The sequence below is a fragment of the Leucoraja erinacea genome, chromosome 13 (assembly GCF_028641065.1).
Source record: "Leucoraja erinacea ecotype New England chromosome 13, Leri_hhj_1, whole genome shotgun sequence".
NCBI lineage: Eukaryota > Metazoa > Chordata > Chondrichthyes > Rajiformes > Rajidae > Leucoraja > Leucoraja erinaceus.
In genome coordinates this window covers 37,481,822-37,497,681 of record NC_073389.1, presented here as the reverse complement: position 1 = coordinate 37,497,681, position 15,860 = coordinate 37,481,822, and the positions used below count along the sequence as shown (strand labels likewise).

Here is a 15,860-nt window from a genome sequence, read left to right as displayed (position 1 = left end):
ACTAATTTAAAATACACTGCTGGAAGAACTCAGCTGGTCAAGCAGCATCTGTGGAGGCAAAGGTATGGCCAAAATATCAAGTAACGACCTTGAATTAGGACTGAGTGTAGATAGAAGATAGGCAATATAAAGAGGTGAGAGGGGAGGAATAGGACACAGTTAGAATCTGTGGGGAGAGAATAACATTGTGATTCGGGGCATCCTGATGAACTCACACGTAGGCCTTTATGGTCAAGTTAAGATCGCTACCTTTATAACAACTTGGATTTGTATTATGAAAAATGGCGCTAGAACCATTTGCTTGAGGGAGCATAACTGACTAGATTGGTGTGAGTTAATCTTACTTGTCATCAGCCTATTTATTTATTGACTATGGTGTTTGTTTTCAAGCTTTCACTCTATATGGATAAGTTTGAAGAATTTCAGACGACACTGGCAAAGAGCAATGAGGTCTTCACGACATTCAGGCAGGAAATGGAAAAGGTAAATTCAAAGTTGCCATTGCGAATCTGCCTTGTTCAACTCCATAATAATATTTTAGCAGTGTATTTTAATAATCTTGTAGATAGATAGATAGAATCTTTATTTACCACACGACCAGGGTTGGTGGTATTTGGGTTCGGTACATGATGGTACACTGCTTTAGTCACATTAACACTAATAACAACACAGATCACAGTAATAAAGTGCATCCATACCACATCACAAATCACAAATCTCACCAACAATACATAGTGCAAAAGAACAGACAAAGACCATAGACAAGACACTGTATACATCAAAAGTCCTTAATATTGACTGTTATTGGAGGGAATTGAGTGTTCTTATTGCTGAGGGGAAGAAACTGTTTTTAAAGCGGGTGGATTTTGTAGCAAGACCTGAGGCGCCTCCCTGAAGGGAGAGACTGGAAAAGGTGGTTTGCTGGATGGGAGGGGTCCGAGATGATCTTTATTGCCCGTTTTGAGGTACGTTGGAGGTGAATGGAATGGATTGAGGGGAGGGGGGAGTTGATGATCCTGGAGGCCTTGGAGACAATGCGCTGTAATCTGTGTAGTGAGTGACTGTCAGTGTTTCCGTACCAGACTGTGATTGAGGAGGTGATGATGCTTTCAATGATGGATTGATAAAAACGGACCAGGAGGTGTTTGTGGACTCTGAACTTTTTGAGCTGTCTGAGGAAGTATAGGCGTTGTTGTCCTTTCTTGATGATGTGGTCTGCGTTGATGTGCCATTTTAGATTATTGCAGATATAGGTGCCCAGAAACTTAAATGAGTTTGTGGAGGTTATGGGATGGGAGTTGACATGGACCGGGGGTTTGGGGTTTTGTTTGCGTCTGAAATCTATGATGATTTCTAAGGTTTTTGAAGTATTAAGCTGGAGGTTGTTGTCTGCGCACCAGAATTAGGTTGTATAGAGCCAGGCAAACATTGCTCACCCTCCCCTTCAAGTCAAGTCAAGTCAAGTCGAGTTTATTTGTCACATACACATACGAGATGTGCAGTGAAATGAAAGTGGCAATGCTCGCGGACTTTTGTGCAAAAAGACAAACAACCAAACAAACTATAAACACAATCATAACACACATATTCTTTTACATAATTAATAATGGAAGGAAAAACGTTCAGTAGAGTTAGTCCCTGGTGAGATCGGCGTTTACAGTCCGAATGGCCTCTGGGAAGAAACTCCTTCTCAACCTCTCCGTTCTCACCGCATGGCAATGGAGGCGTTTGCCTGACCGTAGCAGCTGGAACAGTCCATTGCAAGGGTGGAAGGGGTCTCTCATGATATTGTTGGCTCTGGAGTTGCACCTCCTGATGTATAGTTCCTGCAGGGGGGCAAGTGAAGTTCCCATAGTGCATTTGGCCGATCGCACTACTCTCTGCAGAGCCTTCTTGTCCTTGGCAGAGCAATTCCCAAAGCAGATGGTAATGTTCCCGGACAAGATGCTTTCCACCGCCGCTGCGTAGAAGCACTGGAGGATCCTCGGAGACACTCTGAATTTCCTAAACTGCCTAAGGTGGTAAAGGCGCTGCCTTGCCTTACTCACCAGTGCTGAGGCGTGTGATGACCATGTCATATCCTCGGAGATGTGGACTCCCAGATATTTAAAACAGTTCAGCCTATCCACAGGATCCCCATTTATCCTCAATGGAGTGTACGTCCTCGGATGATGTGCCCTCCTAAAGTCTATGATCAGCTCCTTCATTTTTTTGATGTTCAAGGGGAGGCTGTTATCCTGGCACCAGAGTGCTAGACCAGCCACCTCCTCCTGGTAGGCCTTCTCATCGTCGTCTGAGATCAGGCCCACCACCACAGTGTCATCAGCAAACTTAATTATTGAGTTGGAGCTGAACCTAGCCACAGTCATGTGTGTACAGGGAGTACAATAGGGGGCTGAGGACGCAACCCTGGGGCGATCCTGTGCTCGGGGTGAGGGACTTCGATGTATTCCCTCCCATCTTGACTACCTGGGGCCTGGCGGTGAGAAAGTCCAGGACCCAGGCACACAGGGGGAGGTGTTGAGCCCCAATTCCATTAGCTTCCCGGCCAGTCTGGTGAGGACTATCGTGTTGAAGGCTGAACTGTAGTCTATGAACAGCATCCTCACGTAGCCCCCTTTCTGGCTGTCCAGATTGCCCCAATCAACCTGAGAAAGTCATTAACTAAATGATGTGGCCGTGCCATCGCTTAAGAGAATGAGCGGCACGGTGGTAGAGTTGCTGCCTTACAGCACCAGAGACCCGGGTTTGATCCTGACCACGAATGCTTATCTGTACGGAGTTTGTATGTTCTTCCCGTGACCTGCGTGGGTTTTCTCCAGGATCTCCTGTTTCCTCCGACACTCCAAAGACGTACAGATTTGTAGGTGAATTGGCTTGACATGATTGTAAATTGTCCCTAGTGTATGTAGGATGGTGTTAGTGTGCGGGGATCGCTGATTGGCACAAACTCGATGGGCCGAAGGGTCTATTTCCCTGCTGTATCTCTAAACTAAACAAAATAATGATTTTGCTCTGGGGAAATGACCAAAACCTGAACTCATTATGAGGTTTAGAATCTCAAAGTTGAACAGATTTACATTGGTCCAGTTCATTACTCATGATTAAGCTGAATGGTTGCTGGTGGTGGATCTCTTGCCTGGATTCGTTGACAACCAATGATAGCATGGTACTCTGGTAAATCAGTGTTGTGATTGCTTTATGCTGTTGTGGTATCTGATTCCCACTTCCTTGCTAAACGTGTATAGTATCCCATGAAACTTAGTTGACAGGATGAAGCACACTTGAAGTATGCATGTCAAACATGCATGTGCACTTGTATTTTTCCCAGTAGCTTGGTTTGGAGACTCTCAAAATACAGTTGTAACTTTCTACAAGAAATGAAATGAAATGAAATGATTCAATTTATTGTCATTGTCAGTGTACAGTACAGAGACAACGAAATGCATTTTTAGCATCTCCCTTGAAAGGGAGACACAGGGCGTCGCGGTGTGCCCGCGCCTGTCGCCGTACAGTCTTGTCCAATGCAGCAAGAGTCTTGTCCAATGACAAAAGTCAGTGAATCTCAAAGTTTAAATTGCTTCCATTTTATTTGATGTTGACAGTAAGACCTAACAGTTTTGTTGCCTCTGTGCAAGATGAAATTTGTAGAGCTGACTTCTTTCTCAGCTTAAAGTAGAACTGGGCATCCTGTAATATCCATGACTGAAGACAACTTAATTAATCCTTACATAACAGTCTCACTGAGATCTTATCTCAATTTGTTCAAGTTGGTACCATCAGAAATTGACGAACATGTTTTTGACATTGTGTATACACTAATAAATGCAATGTAAATGTGGCATTAGAGCACATAGATTGATCAAAGCCTATTTGGCTGGTTCAAGGGAAGGAAGTGAATGATCTTCCTATAGAGAATATGTAAAATGGAAACTTGCTTCAGGAGAAGGTTTCATTCGTATATGTGATTTGCATGAAGATAAATCTATCGGGATAATGTTTCTGTCTGGTCAGACTGAAAGGGATTTTTCTTCTTCTTCCTCATTAGATGACCAAGAAAATCAAGAAACTGGAAAAAGAAACCACAGTGTGGCGCACTAAATGGGAGAACAATAACAAAGCACTCTTACAGATGGCCGAGGAGGTGTGTATCATTTCTTTGCTAGCAGTTTGTATCTGCATTGCACAGCCTACACTTTGTGCAAAACATCCCAAATCTAATTCGCCACGAGATGCATTTGTAAAGACCTGTTTTGAGATGGATCCCGAACATTATTCATGCACTGAATTTGTAATTAGTGTATACTGAAAATTCAGGGGCATTGAATTTTAGTGTATTTCTGAAATATTAAAATGGAGCAATGAGGGCGAGGCAGAGAAAAACTTGCAATGAGATATATTTGCTGGTAAATTAAAGGCACATCAATCACTTTTAAATAGGATCTATCTTCTGGTTAATAATTCTTCCCAAGCAAACTGCTCTTGACGATTGAAAGAGGGAATTAAGAAACCTGCTTTAGCGCCGGGTTGAAGACGTGTTGCACACTAACATTCATCAATCAGAAATTAAAGTGCCTTCATCTGCAGCACATTACATTGAAGGAACACTGCAATTGGGGAGCTGGAAGTATTTTGGAACTGCAGATGTTCTTAGCTCAAGAGCCAATTCTCAGTAAATTGGAAGGAAAGGAATTCTGCTTGTTAGTAATTTTCATATTTGTTGAATTCCAGAGTTCTTGTATGTAAATAAAATTAAAGGTACCGTATGACTTCTCTATTTTTCAATAGCAATATTAGTCTATTGTGCAATATCTGATTTTTACGTTTGAAGCTATATCTGTTGTCTAAATTTATGCTAGTGACACATATTTGTTCAATGGATTTCAAGGGCATGGGGGAAAATATTTTGTACCACAGTAGCACCTTATGTCTGTCTATCTTGACAACAGGTCTTCAGTTCTATATATTATCCAATAATTCAATCCTTGTACAGGACCTCATGTTTAAAATTAAGTATGAGGTTAAAGTCAGGAGTTTGTAACATGCCAAAATCCTTGTTTTTACCTGATTTGGGTTTTCTTCAATTTTTACAGAAAACCCTTCGAGACAAGGAATATAAAGGTCTTCAAGTGAAACTGGAGCGGCTGGAAAAGCTTTGCAGAGCTTTGCAAACGGAGAGAAATGATCTGAATAAAAGAGTGGAGGTTCTTCAGTGTCAGCTTTCAGGAAACGATGGGACCTTGAATCTGACAGAAGAGGAATACCAGGCTTGCAACTCACCAGATTCCTCAGAAATGGCTGAAGTGAACACAATAATTCAGGAAGGAGAAGGAAACCAGTCTTGTGTTCCAGCTATTTTAGATCAAAAGTGTTCAACTGGAGATCTAGAAAATGCTGTGATAGCTTCAGGCATTGATTCTGTTGACTAAAGTTATCTGCTTTAAAAAGAAATTATGTGGAGTTATATATTTTTGTGTAATTATTGTTTGACTTGTTCTTGGTACTTATTGGCTTTGTGGTGAGAATTTCTTACACATTTTTCTACCATATCTGTATTTTCTTAGGGGATAAAAGGAATTTATGTGGTTCTGGTAGCTGTATGGTGGGTCAAGTTAGTCTCCTTTATAAATATTCATAATGCTTCATTTTTTAATGTTTTTTTGGCATTGATATCCACCTGGATACTTTCAATACTTGTTCTGAGATGTGAACATTTTCATGTAATTTAACTAACATATGAGTTTTTTTTAATGCAAAGTGATATTCCAACAGTGTTAACTTCAATCGGGTTTATTTGGGATGAGCTTCCACAGTTTAGATTGTTTCCTGATGCTATATCTTTCAACTCCAGACCTCCGATAAAAAGCAACGCTGTTACTTGGTTGAAACTCCGAGAGGATGTAGGACTAGTTAAAGCATGAAAGAAGTAAGAGTTGGGCATAGGTATAATGGATCACTTCAGATGGGCATAAATTGATAGGAAACAGGTTGAGAGTTTGAAATATTCTGCAGAGTTGCAGGTTTTTCCATATCTTTAGTTCATTGAGCCTTTTGCAGATTTGTACCACTTGTTGAATTCCACTGTCCAATATCCATTAATTGTCCTCCTTAATTACACCCTGAATCTGTGAGGAACTGGAGTGCCATTCATTCTACTTTTCTCTTTTCTGCAGTAAAGTAGTACAAAGCTTACAGGGATTTTGACTTGATTATTAGTGTTGGGATCAAGTTATTCGTGCAGTTTTTGTTAATTTGAGAGAAGACTGACCCTGATTTGCATTTTAGCAACTTTTAAAATTTGATCTTTGTAACCTATTTCATCAAGCCATTTCTATTTTTGAGAATAATGGGGAAAACTTGCCTCTAGAATATTTAATGTAGCCATGGCACCTCAGGACAGGATTTGAACCTAGACCAAAGCTAAGGGTCATCTTGTTTCAAGTTGTGAGCATAGGTTTTGGCATTTTTCAATGATGTTGATGCTGGACACAGGTATATGGTGCACAGGAGTCATGGGTTAGACTATCCCCCTCATTTGGATCCAAATGCCTGTTTTAGCTTCCCGAGGGTATCAAAAGTAAATTGTTATCCCAGTTCTAGTGTGAGTTTGGTATGAAATGTTGACGTCTCTGGCATAGTGGTAGAACAGAATTTGAATATAAATCTTTTAGATACAAACTCAGGATTGTCGGCAGGTTGATAAGGTGGCTGGACTGAGCCTCAGTCTGGAAAGGCAAATAACTGGTCTTTTAGCTTTTAATATACATAATTATTTATAATCTGTCCTCTGTTATCTGATCTAAGTAATCATAAGCTGCCAAGGATATAATTTTCATTCAAGGAATGAGCAGCTATTATGTATTGTACTGCTCTCCTTTTCTGAATTCTCTTTCTCTGTCTTGCTGTTCATTGATTTATCTGACTCGTATTTGGTTTAGTAGTCCATAACATGGGACATGGATTTCTGTTCTTGCACTGTGAAAGATCAGATGGCTTCGGGCAACCAGTATTTCTGCTCACGCAATGTGCATTTAATTTGGATGAGGAATGAAAGACTGAAGGGTACGTTTTTCCAAATTGGATGTATTTCTGGACATAGTTTAAGAATATTTTTATTTGCCCATGCTGTTTCATGTTTATAGGTCTGATCAACCTTGCTTCGTTAGAGGTTTTTCCTTCCTTACTTGAGCTTTGCTTATGATCTAATGCATCACTGCAGAATCTGAAGCTCGTCTCTTTCTCTTCTGTCAAATTGGACTCTCCAGCAGCTGTAGTTCTTGTCTACCCGTGAAATGTATATGAGCCTATTTTAATCAACACTATCACATCATTATAAAGATCATACAAATCACAGATGTTTTGGAAATGGAGGCAGTGAAGAATTTCTAACTAGGGAAGAAGTTTATTCACTAAGGAGCCAACACAATTTTTAGTAGATATAGCACAGGAAGTTTCTTGTGAGTTGCTGTTGATTCAACACTTCAAGTGAGTTGATATTTGGTGCATCTTTCATGTGATGCTTTCTGGAAGTCCTTTTCCTTTTAGTAGATCTCTCTTGGCTTTGGTGCTCAATGAAATGCGGTCACAAGTGACCGTGACTTTACAAGGCCTATTATTCCATTTGGGAGGTAACTTGCGTATTGTGTGCTTAATGCTTACTTGTTTCCTTTGTAGTGTGACCCTCATTTTATGTAATCTGAAATATTTCACTTGATTCTTGGGACATTTGCACTCTTTTTTCCCTCATCCGACACCACATCCTGAAGGATGTTATGAACCTACAGCTATGTTGCGAAAGCTCTTCTTCAAATAGAGCTTTACTTTAACCTCCATACTATTTGAATTTAAACTGCATTTGTGACCAGTAGATCCAGAAAGGACTGTGTCCAGATACCAAGGCCCCAAATTAATAACAATCTTTATAGCCATCACTTTAAATTGAGGCACAACCATTTGTACTCAGTTGCTGGAACACAGCATGTGTTGCTTGGTGGCTGTGGATAGTGCAAGTGAATCAAGGTGATTCCTGCAATTAATCTAGTGTTGCACATAAAGATGTTATATTTTGGAGCAAACTGAGCGGTACTTGCAGCCTGCATCCACACTTGAGCACCAAGCAATATAAGATCTGGATCACCTTTACATACAGGATATTGTGGGATCTTGCACATGCAGGTGGCTAAAGAGCTTGGATTGCATTGGGTGATGGACTGCAGGGGAATTAAGCCATTGCTAACCCTTATCCGGGTCATTCTTACCTGTACCTTGTACCGTACGACCATTTCCTGTATTCTAGCACCATAACACCCTGATGTCAGATTGGAAGGTCCCAGTGTATGGCCAACAAAAGTGTAGTATATCCATTTCAAATTGTCGAAACCAGTGAAACTTACCTGGACTTCCACTGGTTGTGATGTAATCTCAATCAGATAAATGTTACTTGCAAGCCCATATTAAATTAGATTTTATTAAATCTAGTTCATAAACAAGATCCCTTGTTTGAATGAAATTAGCGCCTTAATTTAACTTTTCCGCACTATACAATTCAAAAAGTGACCCATTTATATCAGGGATCATTTTTATATAGAGATTAATCAACCTAATATATTTTATTGAAAGTACAAATTTGTGCAATCTATTCCCTCAGATGGATAGTTTCACCTCATTTTCTAATCAATGCATAATATTTGCACTTGTCCAGCAAAATTACTGCCTACTTTATATAAAGTGAAATTGTACAGGGGTGAAGCAGCTACTCACTACGTGAATGATACCAATTCACAAGGTCGGTGATGCAGTTCCTCAGCCATTAAAGTGCTGGTTAAGAGAATATTGTAAGACTACATTGTGCTGCTGTGCCATTGAGCATTGACTACATACTCATTGGTGACATGTGTTTTTATCTAGCAAAATTGTCATTCATCTCAGCTTCAAGGAGGCAATATTGCCTATTAGGTTAGGGAACACGTAAAATCCTCTTCCTGTGATTAACATTTCCTTTTTTTTTCCAATCAATTTTAAAGTATATACTTAATACAGTATGGGACAATAAAATCCCGCTAGTCAACATTATCAATCAATCAAGATGCGTGTGATTTCCCTGAGTAATACTTGAGTGATTCCAAATATGCTTTTGTTGTGTCAGAAGCTACATTTCAACTGATCCCAAGACTTTGTGTCATTCCTTTTGTCTATGGCTGAAGTTTTGTTAGAATTTAAACTGCCTTGTTAAAGATTATTTGAACAGTTACTTGCTGCCATCTTTATGCTTATTTACATAATCAGTGTTTTGGTCTGAAGTGTGCTAAATAATTTTATATTTAGAGCATGTTTAAAGTTTAGATTTGAAATATCTTGCGACAACCACCCAATCTATGGAGAGTCCCAATACATTAACAATGCACAAACAGACTATATCTCAAAGCAGTGTTTTTTTAATTTAAATTGATTTTGCCAAGTCATAGCGGATGTCTTGTTTACCATGTAGTCACAACTTTGAAGAGTAGGGAAGGGAGGCTAAAATGTGGTATCTGTACATCTACATTTCCTTCCTCTAAGGGTGAGATGTAATAAGTGGCTTTGTTTTCATAAAGGTGATGGGCATGACTTGCTGCAGTTTAGTAAATATGGTGATGTTGAAAATGGCAAATCTGTTCCCCTACACTCCTTTGTGGATTTTTTCCATTGAGTTGATGAGGTGGGGTGGGGCAATACAATTATTCCGATTTGCCCCTGGGCTAAAAGATCAGGGGAGGACCTGGGTGAGAGATGGTGAAAAGGAATAAGGTTTTTCATCCCATGTAGAATTTGGCAACATATATACGTGGATATTGAGGTAAAGTAGAAAGTTATCCTCTCCATGATCTTGCACATGCACAATAATCACGGGGGCAATGTGTTACAAGAGTAGATTTATCTTCATACAACTGTCTTAAATTGAGGCAAACAGATGGGGAAAATGGCAGAGATGTGTATTAATCCGCAGACAGGTCCACCATCGATTTCCCCCTACAACTGGTGGACCAGCATCTCCTTTAATCTGTACAAAATTACAAGAGTACACTTCCCCCCCCCCCTCCCCCCCGGATGTGCACCTGCAAATGTGATGCATAGGCCAGGTAAGGTGGCGGATCAGGACTTCCATGGCCAATCAGCGGTCGAATTTGCCCCCTGGGCACTGGATCTCTGGCCCAGCCGGAGGATCCGTTTCCTTGGCCATGTGGGTTGGTATCTCGGCGGATCACTCAACCCTTATGAGGTAGTGACCCCTATTGGTCTGGTAAAATGGATAATTCAGACAGGCACCAGAACCAAGGGTGCTGAAATAAAATCTCTGATGGACCTGTATATACCCGCTTTGTAGAGTTTTCCTTCCATATTCACACTTGAGCAAGTGAGAAACTGGTATATTCTGCTTTTCACATGTTTACTTGGCACATGACTGGCTTAACTAAGCTGGTTCTAAACTGTTCAATACATCTTATAAAAATCATACTGACCTAGAGGTCATATGCTGCAGCCTATGAAGGTGAGGGGGAATTAAGACACAAATTTCAGTACAGAAAAAAAAAAAAAAAAATTCTCTGGCCCTCACACATGAACAGGCAAATTAGTAAAATTGGCACCCCATTTGAAATGCTTTATATATTGGTCTTTACCTAAATGTGTGGAACCAAAAATTTAATCCCTAACCCCAATTTACAGATGCTGTCCTGTAATTTATTGTAATTAAGATTCAGACAACTTGAGTCTCCACTAGGAATGTTATATTTTGCATCTGTTGGTGCAAAATATAAAAGGAATATTTGGTACATAGCACATCTTCCTAACACTGCCTGTTTGGAATCGGCTCACTGTCTGTTGATTATTGTTTTGCTGAGGCAAGTAAGTAATAATGGTGCACTTAAATGAAATGCTGGAAATACTAAATAGGTTAGGCTACATCTATGGGAAGGCAGAGTGGAGAAATGGACAATGTTTCTCTTCCCACAGGTGCGGCTTGACTTGCTGATTTTGTTTTTTTATTTTAGTTCCAGCATTTGCAGTTTTTGATTTTCATGCCTTTACATTTAGCTTGCATTGCTGTGATTGAAACCTCAGGTGATGAGAACAAAAAAAAACTACCTCTGAAGATTGTAGCAGAGAATTACTGTGAAACAATGTGAGGCAGAAATAGTCAATGCTTAAATCTGTTTTTATTCAGGTTTTGGGCAAGTCTTTGAGTGGGTGAACAGCATGCTCCTTTCAAATTTTCACACATTTTGTAGAATTCCTGAAATGTGAATCTAAAATGTTATTGCCTAAGGAGATGTAAAGAGCAAAATCAACAAATACAACTATGGATAATAACTATTGCTTTCTTGTCATTTTCACTGAGTTTTATGGCTTTCACCCATATCCACATTACATGAATTCCTGCCAAATATCATTTCACTGTAATATTCAAATACATTCACCCACATTCACATCACTTTGAAAGCAGTGCTCTTCCTGGCCTCCAGTAAAAATGAGTCTTTTACTACAGCAGATGTCGTTGCTGATCACATTTGAGGACTATGTGCTATTGATTTCTTCTGCTGCATGTATTATTACATTTTTAAAGTACATTTAGAGTTTTAAACAGGCAGCTTAGCCTCTGATTAGAACAATTTCCCCAAATCTCAGTCAAGGAGTCAAGAGTGTTTTATTGTCATATGTTCCGGATGGGACAATTACATTCTTACTTGCTGCAGTACAACAGAATATGTAAACATAGTACATAACAGGGGAAGAGAAAAAAAAAAGAAACATTTCAATAAATAACATTTAGTTGTTCAAGAAAAACTAGCTGGACAAGTTTATGATGGGAATTTCTTAAAGCATTGATTCAAAAAAGACTGCCACCAATAATGGAGCAATTTAATTTTAAAATGATCAAAGGGCAAATTTGAAGGAGTGTAAATTAGTGAGATTGAGTTTAGAAAGGGCTGAGACCAGGAAGTGCAGTTGAAAACAGCAGAAGACCAACGTTGCTCATTAGGGAGCCCAATTTTTTGGCAACACATTGGAACGATGCAAGACAAGCAATATTTGAATTAAAGCTTGCACCATTTAACAAGAAAATAAAGACAATGTGCATTTTAATATTTCTGGGTGAGAATTAACAAAATGTGTAAAGTGAACTCTGGAATCTTAAATTTACCTCAACTTTATGGAACTGCAGGATATTTATTTCAAAACTGCTAGGTATGAAGGAGAAGTTCTCAAATTTGGGCATTATCTTTCTGTGAGGATGTGATTTATGCCACCATTTCTACATTAGCTGTCAATTCACCATTTCAGTTACAAGGTTTAATTGACCGTTATTCAACATGAGCTCAGCCGTAGACTGTAAATTACTTGTATAGAAAAAATTAATATAAAATGTTTAGTAGAAAGACATTTCTTTTTGAAAATATTATTTGACATTCATCTCAATTGTAGGGTTTCAGGACTATTCCTAAATGTCACCTTTTAATTAAATGTTCAGTCCATTCATTTAGTCTTTGACTGGATTATACATATGGAAAGTTTAAAACTTAAAAGATTAACTTTTAGAATATTGAGAACATTTTGCAATTTTGTCGGTTCAGTAAAGCTAATTCTACAGTGACATTCATCTTTTAATACCTCTCATTCAAAAAAAAAGTAGGTAGAGATGAGCATCTCATTAATATTTCTTTACCTGTTACACAACTTTTTTTTGTAATTCAAGCTGCAACTAGACAAATACTGATTAGATATTTAAATAAATGTTGGCATTGCCTATGCATGAACTTTATTGGCCAATGTGTTAGGTTTAATGCATGTATGTAAACAAGAATCAACTATAGTCTTCCTAATATTTCAGAACACAAGGTGAAAGCGACAAAAGTCAGAGGCAAATAAATCAACAATTGATTTACAGAAGGGTGTTATGACCAAGGAGTGTTTTTAAACAAAGATTGGTTGCTCAAGATGGTTCTCTGATGCTACTATTTGAAGGGGTGGTTAAAATCAGATTGGACATATCATCCAGCCGGTATTGTACCTCAAATAAATCTTAGAGCAAACAATTAAGGACGAGAATATTTGGACTTCCACCATATAGTTAGATGAAAAGTAATAGTTGCAGGATCTTTGAGTCAGAGGATTCACAGCAGTTATGCATTGTCTGTGGAAGAGTGAATTTGATAAATTAAGTATTTCAGGAAAAATAAAAGCACATGGCAAATAAAGTGCTAGATGGGAGAGATACTTTGTGAGGCAGAAAGAAAGGAAAAATGTTACAACCAAAATGAAAAAGTAAATAAGAGGTGCAACCATGTAGATGTTAAGGACGGTATCACCATTTTAATGTAAAACATTACATGTGCAGGAGCTCTGGATATGGGACAGGACTTCAATGCTGCCGCTAACCAAACCCCTGCTAGTTTTATTCTTCAGGTAGTTGGAGGAGTGCAGATATCACCTATAGTGCAATTAAGCATAGCATCGGAATGCGGCAGAATTATTAGCAGCCTGTCCCCTGTATGAAGGTTTAATTCCACCATGCCAGGGTAATAGGCAGGCTACTAGTACTGAATTTCAATTGATCACTACCATGATCAACACCTGGAAAAATAATTAAAGACTGAAGGATTTTGAAACCAGCCCATTTTGACCTAGAAACCATGCCAATTCCTTCTCATTCCATTTTGAACATAATATTACTATCTTGTAACTAACTCTTCCATTTAACTGAATCATTTTCCTTCAAGTTTGTATGTGCTTGTTTTATGCTACCCCTGAATAAATTGGTTACTTGCAGAGTATCTGAGGATTACTGGGATTGATAACATGCCTTTAAAAGCAAGTATTTTCTCTATTTGCTCGCTTTGAAACCCATTTTAACCCAGTTTCATTGAACTTCTTAAAATGACCTAAACAGAACCTCGGTTCTTAGGTGGAGAAAAGTCAGAACCCCTTATATTCTGAGTTTATCTGAACTTGGCAACATTAGCATAGCTCTCTACATCCACTGCTTCTCGGTTAATCTGCTAGTTCACCAGAAAATCACCAGCATTGGAGTGCTGCCAGATCTTGCATCTACAAAGATTAAATCTATATCAATTCTCACCTTCATGGACAGGGTTCAATATGACAATCCTCAAAGGTTATAAAAATTCATGCTGAATTCACTAAATACTTAAATTGTAAAGATTACACATTCACTTAATCAGAAATTGTCACAGAACTATTTATGATGACAATTCAACATGTAAAAGGACTGTGAAGCATCACCCATTTCAATTTGGACATGGTAGATTTGGAATCTGATGCTGTGTCAGTTCAGAATTGCAATGTTAGGGGAGAATTGGGTGCCATGAACCCATGTGCATTAGTACAGTGGCTCAACTAAGAAACTGAACAGTCTTGACCTGAAACTTCACCTATTCCTTTTCTCCAGAGCTGCCAAGTTTTGTCAAAGCATTTCAGTATTCTAGTACCTGAAAATCAGTATTTTGTTGAAAAAAATGTTTTTTTATGTGCAGTCATACCCATGTAAGAGTACAAGAATGCATAACTTTGCTACCAATTGACATGCCTTCTACACACTTACTTGACAGTGCATTCATTGCCAACTCTTTGCATACTGTTGTTTGAACAGCTGCTTCCTGCTTTTAGCACCAGATGATGATGTCGAAGCCATTTTGGAAGCCTCCTTCCTCGCTCTCCCTCCCTCCCTCCCTCCCTCCCTCATCAGTCTGTGACCCATAGCGTTGTGTAAAGGCAATAGCGCTCCAGCTGGGAGCGCTATTTTTAGAACCCATAGCGCTGTTCGTAAATTCCCACGCGCTAAACTGACAGCATTGTTTAAACATCGAGTGGGACAGGCAGATCAAAGCTTCCAGATCTTGAGATTTAAAATACTAATAGATTTAATCTGCAATAATTTTTAGAGGTACAGTATGACTTTTTATATCCTTGCATTTTTTAAGCAGCAAGATGAAACAGGAAGTCGGGCTGATTTAAAAAAAAAATCCGTATATCCATATTCTGATCGCATTTCCGTACGAAATACAGAAAATTCGTACTACTTGGCAGCTCTGTGTGATCCACTGAGTCACTCCAGCTTTTTGTGTCTATCTTTGACTTAACCAATGGTCCGTAAAGATTAACAAAGCCTCCTCAAAATTAGGTGGTAGGTGAATGTTGCCTCGCAGCTAGCTGTTATGTATCTAAATATAAAAGTATAGGTTGATGATTAAAGATTTGTTCAAATTTTAGGCCAACATTTTGAAGTTCATAAGTGATAGGAGCAGAATTAGGCTATTCGGCCCATCAAGTCCACTCCACCATTCAGTCATGGCTGATCCCTCTCAAACTAATGCTCTTGCCTTCCCCCTGTGTAATACTAAATTGTTGGATGTGCCTTCTTTTGCACACGTAAGCAAAATCAAAAGTGCCACCTGACCTCTCAGAAGGCTGTCTAAGATCAATAAGGGAAACATCTCAGGTGATTCATGATATAGAGAAAAGGAGCTTCTCTTCATCAGGATTTCAGACCCATCACCCAGTTACCCAAGAGCATAAATTTTATAAATATGGTCAATCCCCAAACCAAGCACAAATCTAGACATAATCACTGTTATTCCCAACACATTCAACAACCCTTAATTTTACAATGAGATTTCATTCATAAAATATAAAGTAATCTCCAATATGTCTGTTGATTAAATTCTGCCTCTCTCCGTCTAAAAAAATAGCCGTGGTTTTAGAAATTATTACAAAAGGTTTATTTTGTTTATATATCCCTGCTCTACAATGTGCATAAAATGCAATTCTTTTAAAATTATGAAAGAAAGTACAGGACAAGCAAA

The 15,860-nt window shown here is 38.8% G+C and overlaps 1 protein-coding gene across 3 annotated transcripts in view; it reads left to right on the top strand.

Annotated features, from left to right (window-relative positions):
- LOC129702875 (gamma-taxilin-like) overlaps positions 1-11,349 on the top strand; it is a 69,030-nt gene extending 57,681 nt beyond the window's left edge. For all 3 annotated transcript variants that reach the window (XM_055644936.1, XM_055644937.1, XM_055644935.1), the window contains 3 exons: positions 391-483; positions 4,049-4,144; positions 5,094-11,349. In XM_055644936.1, coding sequence (XP_055500911.1) covers positions 391-483; positions 4,049-4,144; positions 5,094-5,429 — 525 coding nt within the window. In that variant the 3' untranslated portion in view covers positions 5,430-11,349. The remainder of the gene's footprint in view (positions 1-390; positions 484-4,048; positions 4,145-5,093) is intronic.
- Positions 11,350-15,860: the final 4,511 nt, after the last annotated feature.